At 43.5% G+C, this 13693-nt stretch overlaps 1 protein-coding gene across 5 annotated transcripts in view; it reads left to right on the plus strand.

The window, feature by feature from the left end:
• Positions 1-1432: 1432 nt before the first annotated feature.
• Positions 1433-13693, plus strand: part of LOC110534158 (putative nuclear hormone receptor HR38) — a 33195-nt gene continuing 20934 nt past the window's right edge. Inside the window, exons 1-4 of one of the 5 annotated variants that reach the window (XM_090230673.1) lie at positions 1508-1848; positions 6295-6447; positions 7486-7567; positions 12304-13112. In XM_090230673.1, coding sequence (XP_090086799.1) covers positions 7504-7567; positions 12304-13112 — 873 coding nt within the window. In that variant the 5' untranslated portion in view covers positions 1508-1848; positions 6295-6447; positions 7486-7503. Of the gene's footprint in view, positions 1849-6024; positions 6448-7485; positions 7568-12303; positions 13113-13693 lie in introns of those variants that run through there. The other 4 variants (XM_036966896.2, XM_036966904.2, XM_036966901.2 and 1 more) reach the window with 4 other exon arrangements.

Raw genomic sequence — 13693 nt, forward strand, 5'->3', positions numbered from 1 at the left:
GTTGTCCTCTGCCAAGTAGAAGCAGGGACACGCTTTCCGCTAAAAATACCTGTCCACGACTATATTTGGCTTGGCTGGATCACAATCACATCTCTAAAATAGTCGGTCTCGCCCCGGCACAATGAATTGGGCCCTCTGCTATCTCACACAGCCGCAGCGCCAGCATCTAAATTTAGCTACAGCGCTTGCGTCAATCACGCGCTTCAGTGCGTCAAGCCCTGACCCCGCCTCCGGGGGCTGATCATTGGCCAGGATCAGAACGTGGCCAAGAAATACGCGTCTAGTGATTGGCTGTCGTTGATTTACTGTTCTCAGTGGCTCCAGCTGCCTTTATTGTTGAGTTTGATGGCTGCGCCGAGACTAGTCTAGAATAACCACTACGCACGCACACAGACCTGGCTCTTTCATGGGAAGGCTCACACAAAATCATTATACAGTATTTGTACAGTAGGCTATTGTCTTATTAAATGATCAGTGCCAATACAAAAAATAGGTAACGTTACATTACATTACTGCTCCCTTACTACAGTGTAATTATTCCTGTAAGCACAGTGTAACATGTATTGAAGTGAACTTGGACATGTTTTTAACAGGCTGTTGTTTCACAGGTTGTTAAAAGCCTGACAGACTTGAGGTTACTGAATCAGATATCCGAACAGAGAACACGAGTGGAGAGGCATGGAAAAATTGGAGAACAGAGATGGAGAAGTGTGGGGGAGAGGTGGAGGGGTGAGGAGGTAAGGTGGAGGGTAAGGAGGAGAGGTGGAGGGGTGAGCAGGAGAGGTGTGAAGGAGAGTTGGAGAGGTGTGGGGGAGAGGTGGAGGGGTGAGCCGGAGAGGTGGAGAGGTGTGAAGGAGAGTTGGAGGGTTGAGGAGGAGAGGTGGTGAGGAGGAAAGGTAGAGGGGAAAAGACATGTTGAGGAAAGGTGAGGAAGCAAGGTGAAGAGGTGGAATGTGGAGGAGAGGAGGACAGGTGGAACGTGGAGAGAAGAGTTGGAGGGGTGAAGAAGTGGAATGTGGATGGGAGAGGGCAATCAGTCAGTACGGAGACCTTCCTTTAGCCTTTAGGCCAGTGATGTGTTTGGGTTCATGTTCAAGTTATCTCTATTTATCTCTATATCTCTATATATCAACAGGCCTGGGGGATTGTCTGAGAAACTCTGTTAAAAAACGGTTTCAGATCCCGGAAATGAATGTGCAAGTACCAGAATGTAATGGAAAAAACTACATGTACAGTAGACACTTGCTCGCCCTCGCCTGGGCATTTCTGAAACTATTCATTCGTGAAATCATAAGATCAACTCGCTCTCACTCACTCAACCATCCATCTCTCTCTCCCTCTCGCTCTTTTTCTGGCACACAGCGTGCGGGGCTTATGTGTCTAGTACTGTACCGCGAGGCCGGGCCGAGGGAGCGCTACAGTGAGTGACGTCACCTCTCCCATGGCGTCACATTGACGTAGCACATACCAGGCGCTCTATGAGGAGGCAGACTCACATAAATGCTGTATTAGACTTTCTCCCTCAGACCGCGCACATAAACAATCCCGCACTACGGCTTTACATCTGCGCGCATCATCACTGGCACATACACAGGATCACTCTGAAACACACTTTTAAAACACACATCGGACTATATTCTAGCCTACTTTCCTTTAGAATAATTAAAGGAAAAACAAAAAGAAATAATATTTTTTTTTTCTTCTGTCGCTTCATCCTCAACGAGTTCTGCAAATATACGTGTTACTTTTCAGCAGCTTTGGTAATTTTTGTAATTATTCTGGATCTATACAGGAGACTTTATGTTGGGTTAATAACACATGTAAAGACGGAACCGCTACAGCAAACAAGTAAGTTATTGTCTATACTTCTGGGAATAAATGACTTTCTCTCATATTCTAAAGACCACTTAATTAATTATTACATTAGGCTACTAGACTATTGGTCTCATAGAGAAACATAATTAGTTGTAGGTTCCTCTGCACACCGGATTGTTATATTGTTAAAACACGAGCGCTGTCTTTAACTTTCTCGTGCATGATGACCTGTTGATTTGGCAAACTCGTGAGCTCGGGAGCCTCGGTGTGTGTGTTTGGTGTCACCGAGGGCAGATGGAACCGAATTTGAATTTAATTTGCTGAAGGAAGGTATCATATTCTTTGTGGTTGTCATGGAAATGGATGCCTCTCAATCAGACAATGAAGTGGGAGACATAGGCAGTATTAGGCACTAATGGAGCTGAGTGAAGAACACAGACAGTCAGACAGGCTGAGAGTAGAGGAGGACTGACATCAAGGCTCTTATTATCTCCACTGTTATAAAGGACATGATTGTGTATTAATTCAGCTTTATGTGGACATCATGTTTGATGCCTTTGCAATAGTTATAAAACAAAACACATAGTTTGCTGTACGTGTGTGAGTGAGTGTGTCAGACTAATACCTCGCCATTTATTCCCGGCTATACGGGAATAATTGAATTGGTAAAACCATGAGAGCTTGTTGGTCTGTGTGCTGGGTGAATATTAGCCCTGGGCCTATAGTACAGACATCTTACAAATTAGAGTTTTTCACGAGACGATTTATATTATTGAAATAAATCTGACTGCAAGTTGCAGAAGAACGTGCAGGCAGCCTTAGTTTAATTTCAAAAGGTTTATGTTGACATCATTTATCCCAACAGGTAGGTTTCTCATAGTTTAGAACAAACAGTGTGATTATATGCCTACAAAATAGAACATATTGTTTTATAAACACTAGTACCATCTTTAAATGTCCTCTGTCACTCTGTCTGTCGTTTGTCTGTCTGTTTGTATTTCTGACTGTCTCTCTAAATGTCTGCATGTGGCTTTTCTGAATAAGACAGGCCTGTCATTGCTCACATTATTGCTCACATGATCAGGGGAAACAAATATTGACATTAATAATGTTTGATCTATAGCCTTGCCTCTTTCTGAAGTTGAGTTACTGCCATTGAACATGGATCTTGACCTAAATGTCATCCTGGAGCAAGTGGGTCCATGAAGCAAAGTGAGGCTTAAGGTTGGTCTGACCACCCAGTCTGGTATCATAGACTAGATATAAATCTACTATATGACATATTTTTATATATATATATATTTTAACCTTTATTTAACTAGGCAAGTCAGTTAGGAACAAATTCTTATTTTCAATAACGGCCTCAGCTCGGGGGTCCACCACTCTAACCACTAGGCTACCCTGCCGCCCCATTATGTTTGGTATAGTTACGTAAGGCCATTGGTTACTTAAGGAAAAAACTAAAGGGTGGATGGGTGGGCGTATAATGTAAATGTCTAGTAACCCAAAGGTTGCGTGTTCCAATCTCATCATGGACAACTTTAGTATTTTAGCTAATTAGCAACTTTCCTACTATTTAATACTTTTTAGCTACTTTGCAAATCCTTGGCATGTTAGCTAACACCTTTCCTAACCCTAAACCTAACATTAATCCTGTAGCTAACCCATCCATAACCTTAACCCTTTAGGCTAACTCCTAATCTTAACCTTAATCTTAACCCCCTAACCCTAACCCCTAGCCTACCTAACGCTAGCCAGCTAGCTAATGTTAGCATTAGCCACCTAGCCACCTAGCTAACTTTAGCCACAACAAATTGGAATTCGTAACATATCATACATTTTGCAAAATCATAATTTATTGTATGTTTTGCAAATTCGTAACACACTATTCGTAACACACGGTAGGACACTTGCAATTCATAACATATCATAAGAAATGGATGATGGACATCCTGAAATTAATACCATTTGCAACGTAACATATCATACTAAATGGAGTGCCTCAGATTTACTACAGAATAAAACTATATGCTCTGAGACCAGGTTGGATCCCCAGACCAATACCCTACTTTTTTTTTACATTTAGGAATCAGTCAGATTCTCAAATATATCCACCAAGTTAAAGTAAACTTTTGCATCTCCTATTCACACAGCAGTCTCTGGTCCATATAATTTCTTTGAAGGCCAGAATTTGTATCTTTCACTATGAGATGTGTGGTATGAGTTTCTCTCAGGCGGTTACAATTGGTTTTGGGTGTGTAGACAGACGCACGCATGCAAACACACACACACACACACACACACACACACACACACACACACACACACACACACACACACACAGTCTCCTCTTTTTGACAGCCTCGCTCCTCAGGGCTAATTTACTGTACTTGTATATTTCTCCAGCCCTCCTTTATCTCTTCTCTTTTCTCTCTGTGTTTGCTGGAAGCCTCGCGCTGACTGGCTTATTGGCGTGGGGGGCTATACCGGGCGCTTTGGGGCGCGTGCTTTACGGCTCTTTCGCCGTTCTCTAGGTTACCGGGGCGCTCGGCCCAGCACCCACCGGCCGGATCGAGAGAGAAACAGAGAGAGGAGACCCTTCTGCCCTGTGTTCACATTATGGACACACACAGACCAGTGCAATTGAAGCTTTTTTCGTTGCCCCTTTGTCTACATATCTCTGTATGTTGATGGGAGACTGTTACAGAGGAGTGTAAATGCTATTTCAAATCTGGATCGTGTTGTTGAATTGTATTGTATTGTTGTATGTCTAAATTCTGTAATGTATTGATTGTTGCTGCCTTCTTGGCCAGGTCTCCCTTGAAAAGTAGACTATGGGTCTCAATGGGCTTTTCCTGGTTAAATAAAGGTTAACATTTTTTTGTTAAAAAAAGGGTATATTTTAAAAAGCGTAAAATGCATATAGCCTTTTTGCTCTCAAAAGCGTTACAGGCTATTTGCTTTATTTCGGTCTGACACCGATTCAATATGATCTATTATCACAGCACACTGAATTACAAAACAAACAACAAATCATGGAATAGAATACAATGACCTCCACGTCTATGAAGTATAAACAATTGAGACAGAATATTACATTTCCTCTCCTGATTAGCCAAGCATTCTGGTGTGGTAGAGATTGAGAACGTGAGAGACTGAGAGAAGCGACTGTCTGTATCCTGGTGAGGTTCATGTTATAATTGAGCCTAACTCATTCTCCAGACATTGAGTGAATAATAGGCATAGAAACATGTCAGACAAAGCAACAACAAAAAACGTGTTAGATCCCTAGGCTATAGTTTTAGATTTTATCATCCCGCAGGCCTATTGGAAAAGTGATAATGTTAAGAACCTATCCAAACAGAGTTCAAATGTTCAGTGATCTCCAAACAGACTGCATGTCTCCCGGCCGGGACGGTTCAGAGAATGAGTCCGGAGAGGGAGGACTGGTCCCCGGTTTAGTGGAGAGAATTAGTCCGGGTATGGGTCAGTGTATGTAGGGGAGTGCTGCAGAGAGGGGGCGCTAGGCGCTGTGAAATCTCTTGTCTGCGGTGAGCTGTGCTCTAGCTGGCAGCAAGACGCACTGGGAGCGGAGAGGTTTCGGTTCTGAGATTCATAACTTACTCAGGTGGATATTGTAACCTATTTTCTCTTTCCAATAACGAACCCCTTTGAACCCTGAGACCTGTAGTGCATGAGCCTCAGACTAGTGCGGGAAAGAACCACTGGCAATTTTAACAAAATGATAGCCATGCTCTTTTGAAGACACTTGTTTTTTATGAATTGCAAATAACTCGTTTAATTTAATATTATTGTTTGTTTGAAAAAGTTTTAATATGATAATTGAATAGATTCATATGATATTTCACGATATAGATCATTGTTAGATTTAGATATTATTTTTATGCTGCTCGCAGGTGAAGTGATTCTAGTTTTTCTTTTAGTCTATATTATTTTAGTCTATTCTCATCAATCTTCAATATTTTACTTTTATAAGAGTTGAAATTGGAATTCAAAATGATCGCTCTATTTCTGAGTTGTAGGCTAAATGATATAGAGAGGTTTTAGATAATATCTGTTCACTTCTGTATTTGGTGAAGTATTCATTCAATGAGCGCTATGGGATGCTTGCAGATTTTCTTATTGCTAAATTATAATTGTACTTATAATAATGTATATTCCTCCAATCTTCTGTCGCATGTTTGTGGATCTCTCTTTCTAGGTCTGACCTTTAATTCTGTATCACACCTCTACGCCTGCTGGTTTTCCCCTCATCACTGAGAATTCATTTCATTCTGTTCATGTTTTAATTTCTGTGCGTTTTGTTCCATCCGGGTAATCTGTGTAGGCTATATTATGTGCGACTTTATTCCGCTCTTTCTGAATGTATTCTATTTGTGCAGTAAACTATGTCATCCGTTTCGGTGTGCTTTGGGAGTTCCCATATCTCTGGTTGTGACCGGTGTTTCTTTCCTCCAGACCCGGGTTCGGAAGAGCGCGCCCAGCCGAGCTCAGAGTCCCGGCTACCGGACAGTCCCTTCGAGTACTCCCCGCTCCCGGTCCCCCACCACAGTCGCATCAGTCCCCAGCCCCCCACACAGAACACCATTCAGCGCGAGGCTTTCACACCAGGTACTGAAAAACACCGGGAACAGGCCCGGGTCGTCGTCGCACCTGTCCTGAGTTGGTGCTTTTAAAACCTGTTTCAAATGCACGTGTAGTTTTCAAACTATTAGTCCGCCATGTGTTTCTTCATTCAGTCAGCCGTGTCTCACGCTAGGTCTATAGTGCGTTTATTTTATTAAGTACAATATTAGGCCTATATATTTAGAAATGTTTATATAACAAACCATATAGTTTACACCAACAACATCATTTATTATTTTAATTTAACCGATATTGAATGGTCTAAATGGTAATTTAATATATTCCAAGTCAGTTCTGATTTATAATTCTAAACGTGTTGTGTCAGTGAGTGCGCGCGAGTTGACATTTCCATCTGTAGATATGGGGACGGAAATAGTCTTCTGAAACTAGACACACCGACTTTAAAAGCAGGACCAAAAAATCTAATTAGTCAAATCTGTAGATATCGATCTGCTTAATGAACTTAGTGAGGTTAAACGTCTTAAACCTTCGAGGCCAAAATAAAGTAGCCTAATTTAAAAGCACATGTATTTTCTCCTGATAGATTATGGTGATAAAGGTAGTCTGTCCCGCCGGAATAGGGACACATGGGGCCCTCGAGCCTGCGGTTAGAGGCGACCACAGCCTCTAGGACAAAAACCCGTTCTGGGTTTCTGCATCATACCTGTATTTAGATCAAGTTTACATACTGGGACATTTCATGAATGTGAACAAGCGGTTTACGCATGTGCGGGTCAATACCCGTCCAAAAACTAACACACAAAATAAGATTTAGATCGAATGTCTCAAATCGCTGTCTGCTGTCAATCTGTTTCAATCTGCGTGTGTTTTGACTGTAATATTTAGGTAGAATGATCAAGTCTGCCCATATGAGTGTCCATTAAAATCAACTTAAAAAAAATATATATATATATATATATATATATATATATACACATTTTTTTTTTTACAACTTCTGAATGTTTCCTTGATCGATATAATGTATTATGTATTTACTTATGCACTTCATGTCTTGTTTGTTAGATCTATGGCATTCTGACAATGAACAAGCACGCTCAGTTTTTGGAACGGATGCATTGTGTCCAGTTGAAATGCACACCTCGAGGTTAGAGACTGCTTCTCTCTGATCATCATACCACACACGTACACGTACACGTGCACACACACACGCGTATCCAGCCAGGTCACCCGTTATACAATTCAGTATTCAACTTCCATCCATGTCTGTGCAAGTGGGGAGATGACCTGGAAGTTGTTTTCGATATGTTTGTTTTAAGCCTATCCCAAACCTTAACTTTACCTTAACCATTCGAAGTTCATGTCTAAACTTTACCCTAAATTGAACATTTCGGAGTTATTGTCTAATCTTAACCTTAAACACACGACATTTGAAGTTTGGAACAACTTCGAAATTTGACGTTCCAGTATGTGGATGAACGTCTAATTCTGTCGTGAGATTCTGAGAGCTGGTAGCATTTATCTGCCTGGCTTGTCTGACTGAACCCTCACTGTTTAACACACATGTAGTTTAAGCACACACTCACACATGCATGCACTCAAATACTCATGCATGTTGTACACACACGCATACACACACATTCTTCACTGACACATACACACTCACACACGCACAAACTTATTGTCAGGTGGAGGTCGTGGTGTTTGAATGAAAAGGGTCTTTTCGGTTTTTGGGATATAATCTGGTGTCATTAGAGTGCTTCTGGCTTGGTTTTAACATGACACTGCATTGTCTGAATATGTGTGTGTGTGTGTGTGTGTGTGTTTACTCAGAAGTAGATGTGTGTGCATAGGGGCACGTGAGGAGAAGGTACACACATCAGTTAGGTTGTGTTTATATCATCACTATGTGTGTGAATGGGTGTGTGTCCATACGTGCATGTGTGCGTGCATGTATGCGTTTGACTTCAGGCAAGGTAGGTGGAATAGTCTTATAAGGAAGCGTTTCAATTGGAATTAACACATCAGTCCCCCTCCCCCGCTGTTGGATAGACCCAGGAAAAATCTCTCTCTCTTCCTTTTCTCCCCTTGAAGACACAGGCAAATCCCCTTCATCTCTGTACACCTGTAGGCCTGTTTCCGCGTGGGTAGTGCAACTGCCTGGGTCACTCGCGAGGCCGTCATAGAAATAAAAGAAAACTCTGGCGGTTGCTCGAGTGCAGCCGTGCTCGCCCACTCCTTTCCAGACGGATGGAACTCGCGCACTCTGAGAAGGTTTGAGTCAGACCTCCAAACTCCCCCCTGACCTCTTGTCTCTCACGCGTCCCCATGGTTACACTTTAGCCCTGCGGCTCACCCATGGTGACATCTGTATCTCTGTCTCTAATATAGGTGTCTCCCGCTGTAAAGTGTGAGTCATGCCAGTGCTTCTAGCCCACAGGTAAAGTCACGTAGCCAAAATGTACAGTTATATTGTGTTCACTGGTCAAAACGGACTTAATAAATATGCCATTTAGTTACGTTTGTGCCTGCGCCATGTGCGTAGGGCAAAAGTACACAGTTGCTAAGAGTCCGCAGAGGAAAGGAGGCGTGCAGGAAAAATGATGGTAGTAGGCTTGATAAATCTCATATTTTACTAAATAAATATGACGCATGGCGAAGAAGACGATTACGGCACAGCGCGCGCAGAGCGTCAATGGGAACCGCGCGCTGTTGACAGTTCCCTTCTCGAGAGCGAAGAGCAAACACCACAAACCCTGGGCACTTACGACACACGCAGGCGCACACACACACACACACACACGCACGCACGCACGCACGCACACACACACACACACACACACACACACACACACACACACACAGGTAGGCTAATACATTAGAGCCCAGGCTCACCTCGGACTCTCTAAAGAGGTGGAAAATGTCTTGAGATGTTTTTCTCGCCATCAAAAGCAGGTTTTTAATATTGATCAACAATAGATAACTACAGTTGAAGTCGGAAGTTTACATACATTTATGTTGGAGTCATTAAAACTCGTTTTTCAACCACTCCACACATTTCTTGTTAACAAACTACAGTTTTGGCAAGTCAGTTAGGACATCTACTTTGTGCATGACACAAGTCATTTTTCCAACAATTGTTTACAGACATACTATTTCACTTATTTACATACACTAAATTGACTGTGCCTTTAAACAGCTTGGAAAATTCCAGAAAATTATGTTATTGCTTTAGAAGCTTCTGATAGGCTAATTACATAATTTGTGTCAATTGGTGGTGTACCTGTGGATGTATTTCAAGGCCTACCTTCAAACTCAGTGCCTCTTTGCTTGACATCATGGGAAAATCAAAAGAAATCAGCCCTCGTAAAAAAATTGTAGACCTCCACAAGTCTGGTTCATCCTTGGGAGCAATTTTCAAATGCCTGAAGGTACCACGTTCATCTGTACAAACAATAGTATACAAGTATAAACACCATGGGACCACAGCCATCATACTGCTCAGGAAGGAGACGTGTTCTGTCTCCTAGAGATGAACGTACTTTGGTGCGAAAAGTGCAAATCAATCCCAGAACAACAGCAAAGGACCTTGTGAAGATGCTGGAGGAAACCGGTACAAAAGTATCTATATACACAGTAAAACAAGTTCTATATCGACATAACCTGAAAGGCCGCTCAGCAAGGAAGACGCCACTGCTCCAAATCCGCCATAAAAAAGCCAGACTACGGTTTGCAACTGCACATGGGGATAAAGATCGTACTTTTTGGAGAAATGTTCTCTGGTCTGATGAAACATAAATATAATTGTTTGGCCATAATGACCATTTATGTTTGGAGGAAAAAGGGGGAGGCTTGCAAGCTGAAGAACACCATCCCAACAGTGAAGCACGGGGGTGGCAGCATCAGGTTGTGGGGGTGCTTTGCTGCAGGAGGGACTGGTGCACTTCACAAAATAGATGGCATCATGAGGTAGAAAAATGATGTGGATATATTGAAACAACATCTCAAGACATCAGTCAGGAAGTTAAAGCTTGGTCGCAAATGGGTCTTCCAAATGGACAATGACCTCAAGCATACTTCCAAAGTTGTGGCAAAATGACCTAAGGACAACAAAGTCAAGGTATTGGAGTGGCCATCACAAAGCCCTGACCTCAATCCCATAGAAAATGTGTAGGCAGAACTGAAAAAACGTGTGCGAGCAAGGAGGCCTACAAACCTGACTCAGTTACACCAGCTCTGTCAGGAATGAATGGGCTACCCAAAACATTTGACCCAAGATAAACAATTTAAAGGCAATTCTACCAAATACTAATTGAGTGTATGTAAACTTCTGACCCACTGGGAATGTGATGAAAGAAATAAAAGCTGAAATAAATCCTTCTCTCTACTATTATTCTGACATTTCACATTCTTAAAATAAGGTGGTGATCCTAACTGACCTAAGACAGGGAATTCTTACTAGGATTAAAATGTCAGGAGTTGTGAAAAACTGATTTTAAATCTATTTGGCTAAGGTGGATGTAAACTTCCGACTTCAACTGTATATATTATTATTATTATGATTATTATACAAATCTTAACAATTATTGTTGTTATTATTATTATTATTAATTTGTGGTTACATTGTGGGCTGTGTGTGTGATCCCCAGTCTAAGACGGAGGTCGTTATGATAATTAACCTCTCCCTTGATGCATTGTGTACACATACGCGCGCACACTCACAGTTCCCCATCCTATCTTTGAGATTGTAATGGCAGTATGTGACAGAACATGTGTGTGGCTGGTTGTTTTAGAGGCCAGAGTTAGTAAGGGTCCAGCACCATGAGGGTCCATTAACATTTAATGATACAGGCCTCATTTAGTCCCCAAACGACAGATAAACTAGGGCAAAAGACACACACAGACACAGACACAGACACAGACACAGACACAGACACAGACACAGACACAGACACAGACACAGACACAGACACAGACACGCACACGCACACGCACACGCACACACACACACACACACACACACACACACACACAGCTACTCACACACAGTACACACTAACAAACTGCTCCTACAGTTTAGCTGTGCTGGAGTGAGGGTTGCGTTCTGTGTGTGTGGTTGTATGAATGGCTGTGGGGGATTATGACCAGGTGTGTTGAATGCAAAGTGGATGGGGGTTCAATCTGGGGCTCATTCAGTTCGAGAAAACGTAAGAAAAAGTTTTGAAATTATTTTTAAAAAGACAGTTGTTATCGGACAAGTTAAGGTGCATTCCAAAACGTTTTCTTCAGTTTCCTGCCGAGTGAACAAGAACCACTGAGCTTAGCTTCACTGATTGGCTAATGTGTTTTTATCTGCTTCACCAATTGGCTAACATGTTTTTATTTGCTTGACTAATTGGCTAATGAGTGTCATATTAAGGGAATTACACTAACAACACACTAACATCTTCCTCACATGTTTCATACTATTGCATTATGTGCATCTGTTAACTGCATAAATAATCAACGTCATAAATAGGGAGGAGATCCTGCTGTTTTGTTGGTTTCAGCACCAAACTGTGACCATCACCTCCCAACATTCTCACACACACGCTTACACTCTCACTATCACTACAATGTTGATGTTTAAATTCTGTATATAACACAACAACCTGATCATCTCTTTCTTTCTTTCTTTCTTTCTTTCTTTCTTTCTTTCTTTCTTTCTTTCTTTCTTTCTTTCTTTCTTTCTTTCTTTCTTTCTTTCTTTCTTTCTTTCTTTCTTTCTTTCTTTCTTTCTTTCTTTCTTTCTCTCTCTCTCTCTCTCTCTCTCTCTCTCTCTCTCTCTCTCTCTCTCTCTCTCTCTCTCTCTCTCTCTCTTTCTCCTCCCATCCTTCTCTGTAGACATGCCATGTGTGCAGGCACAGTATGGGCCTGCCCCTCCAGGCTCGTCCTACTCCGCCCAGTCCTTTGGTTACCAGGGCGACAGCTACAGCTCTGACCTCATGACCCCGGACTATACCAAGTTGGACTTGGGGGGGGGTGAGATCTCGGCGGCCGCCACCACCTCTCTGCCGAGCTTCAACGTGTTTGTTGAGGGGAGCTACGAGCCAAAGTCCTCCTGCCTATACCAGATGCCCTCCCATAGGCCGCTTATCAAGAAGGAGGATGAGTCCTACCCACAATCTGACACCATGCCCTCCTCCTCCATGTACTTTAAACAGTCTCCTCCGTCCACCCCCACCACCCCCTCTCTCGCCCCCCAGCCTGGCTCCTCCTTCCTCTGGGATGACTCCCCCCACCTCTCCCTGCAGCCCCCCTCCCACGGACCCCTCAAGTCCGCTCGCTTCCCCCACTTCTACCAGCACTCCCCTCCCCACAGTGGGGGGTACGAGGGGCTGGGAGGGGGGCTGCCTCGCTCTTCCTCCTCATCCTCTTCCTCGTCCTCCTCGGTGCCCCCTCACCCCCACGGCCCACCCCTGGAACAGCACCTGTACCACCTGCACCGCGGGGTTGGGGTTCCGGGGGGCCCGGGAGGACTGGCCTTCCGTTCTCTGGCGCTGGGGTCCTGTAACCCTCTGCTGGGGGACCGCCTGCCCTCCCCCCCCCATCGCGGCCCCCCAGGAGAGGGCACCTGTGCCGTGTGTGGCGACAACGCTGCCTGCCAGCACTACGGCGTACGCACCTGCGAGGGCTGCAAAGGCTTCTTCAAGGTAAGACCACCTGAAACACCACCTCACACTCACCTGATGACACCCCATGAGCATCTCTCATGCTATTCTCCTCTCTCTCTCTCTCTCTCTCTCTCTCTCTCTCTCTCTTTCTCTCTCTCATTCTGTTGTTCATTGAGTGCTCTCTAAATCGTCTGAGGAGTTGCCACGGCGCCTGTGAGGGTCGTCTCCCCAGGCAACCAGCAGGGCAGAAAGGTTGTGTGTGTGTCGTGACGGCGGGGTGCGATAAAAATACAGTGGCTGCTAAAAGTCCATCTCATGAGAGAGAGAGAGATAAAGATAGAGAGATAAAGACAGAGAGAGATAGCGAGAGAAAGAGAGCGAGAGAGAGTGAGATGGAGAGAGAGTTAGACAGAGAGAGAGAGAGAGAGAGAGATACAGATAGAAAGAGAAATACTCTTGTCTCTCTCTTTATCTCTCTCTCTCTCTCTTTATCTCTCTCTCTTTATCTCTCTCTTTTCCTTAGTCTCTCTGTTGAGCTGGGAGACCCTTCAACCAGGTAGAGAAAGAGAGAGAGAGAAAGAGAGAGAGAGAAACAGGACAGTAGGAAGACAATTGGATAA

This window comes from Oncorhynchus mykiss, chromosome 3 (genome assembly GCF_057628025.1).
Source record: "Oncorhynchus mykiss isolate SJ-2025 chromosome 3, ASM5762802v1, whole genome shotgun sequence".
Taxonomy (NCBI): Eukaryota; Metazoa; Chordata; class Actinopteri; order Salmoniformes; family Salmonidae; genus Oncorhynchus; species Oncorhynchus mykiss.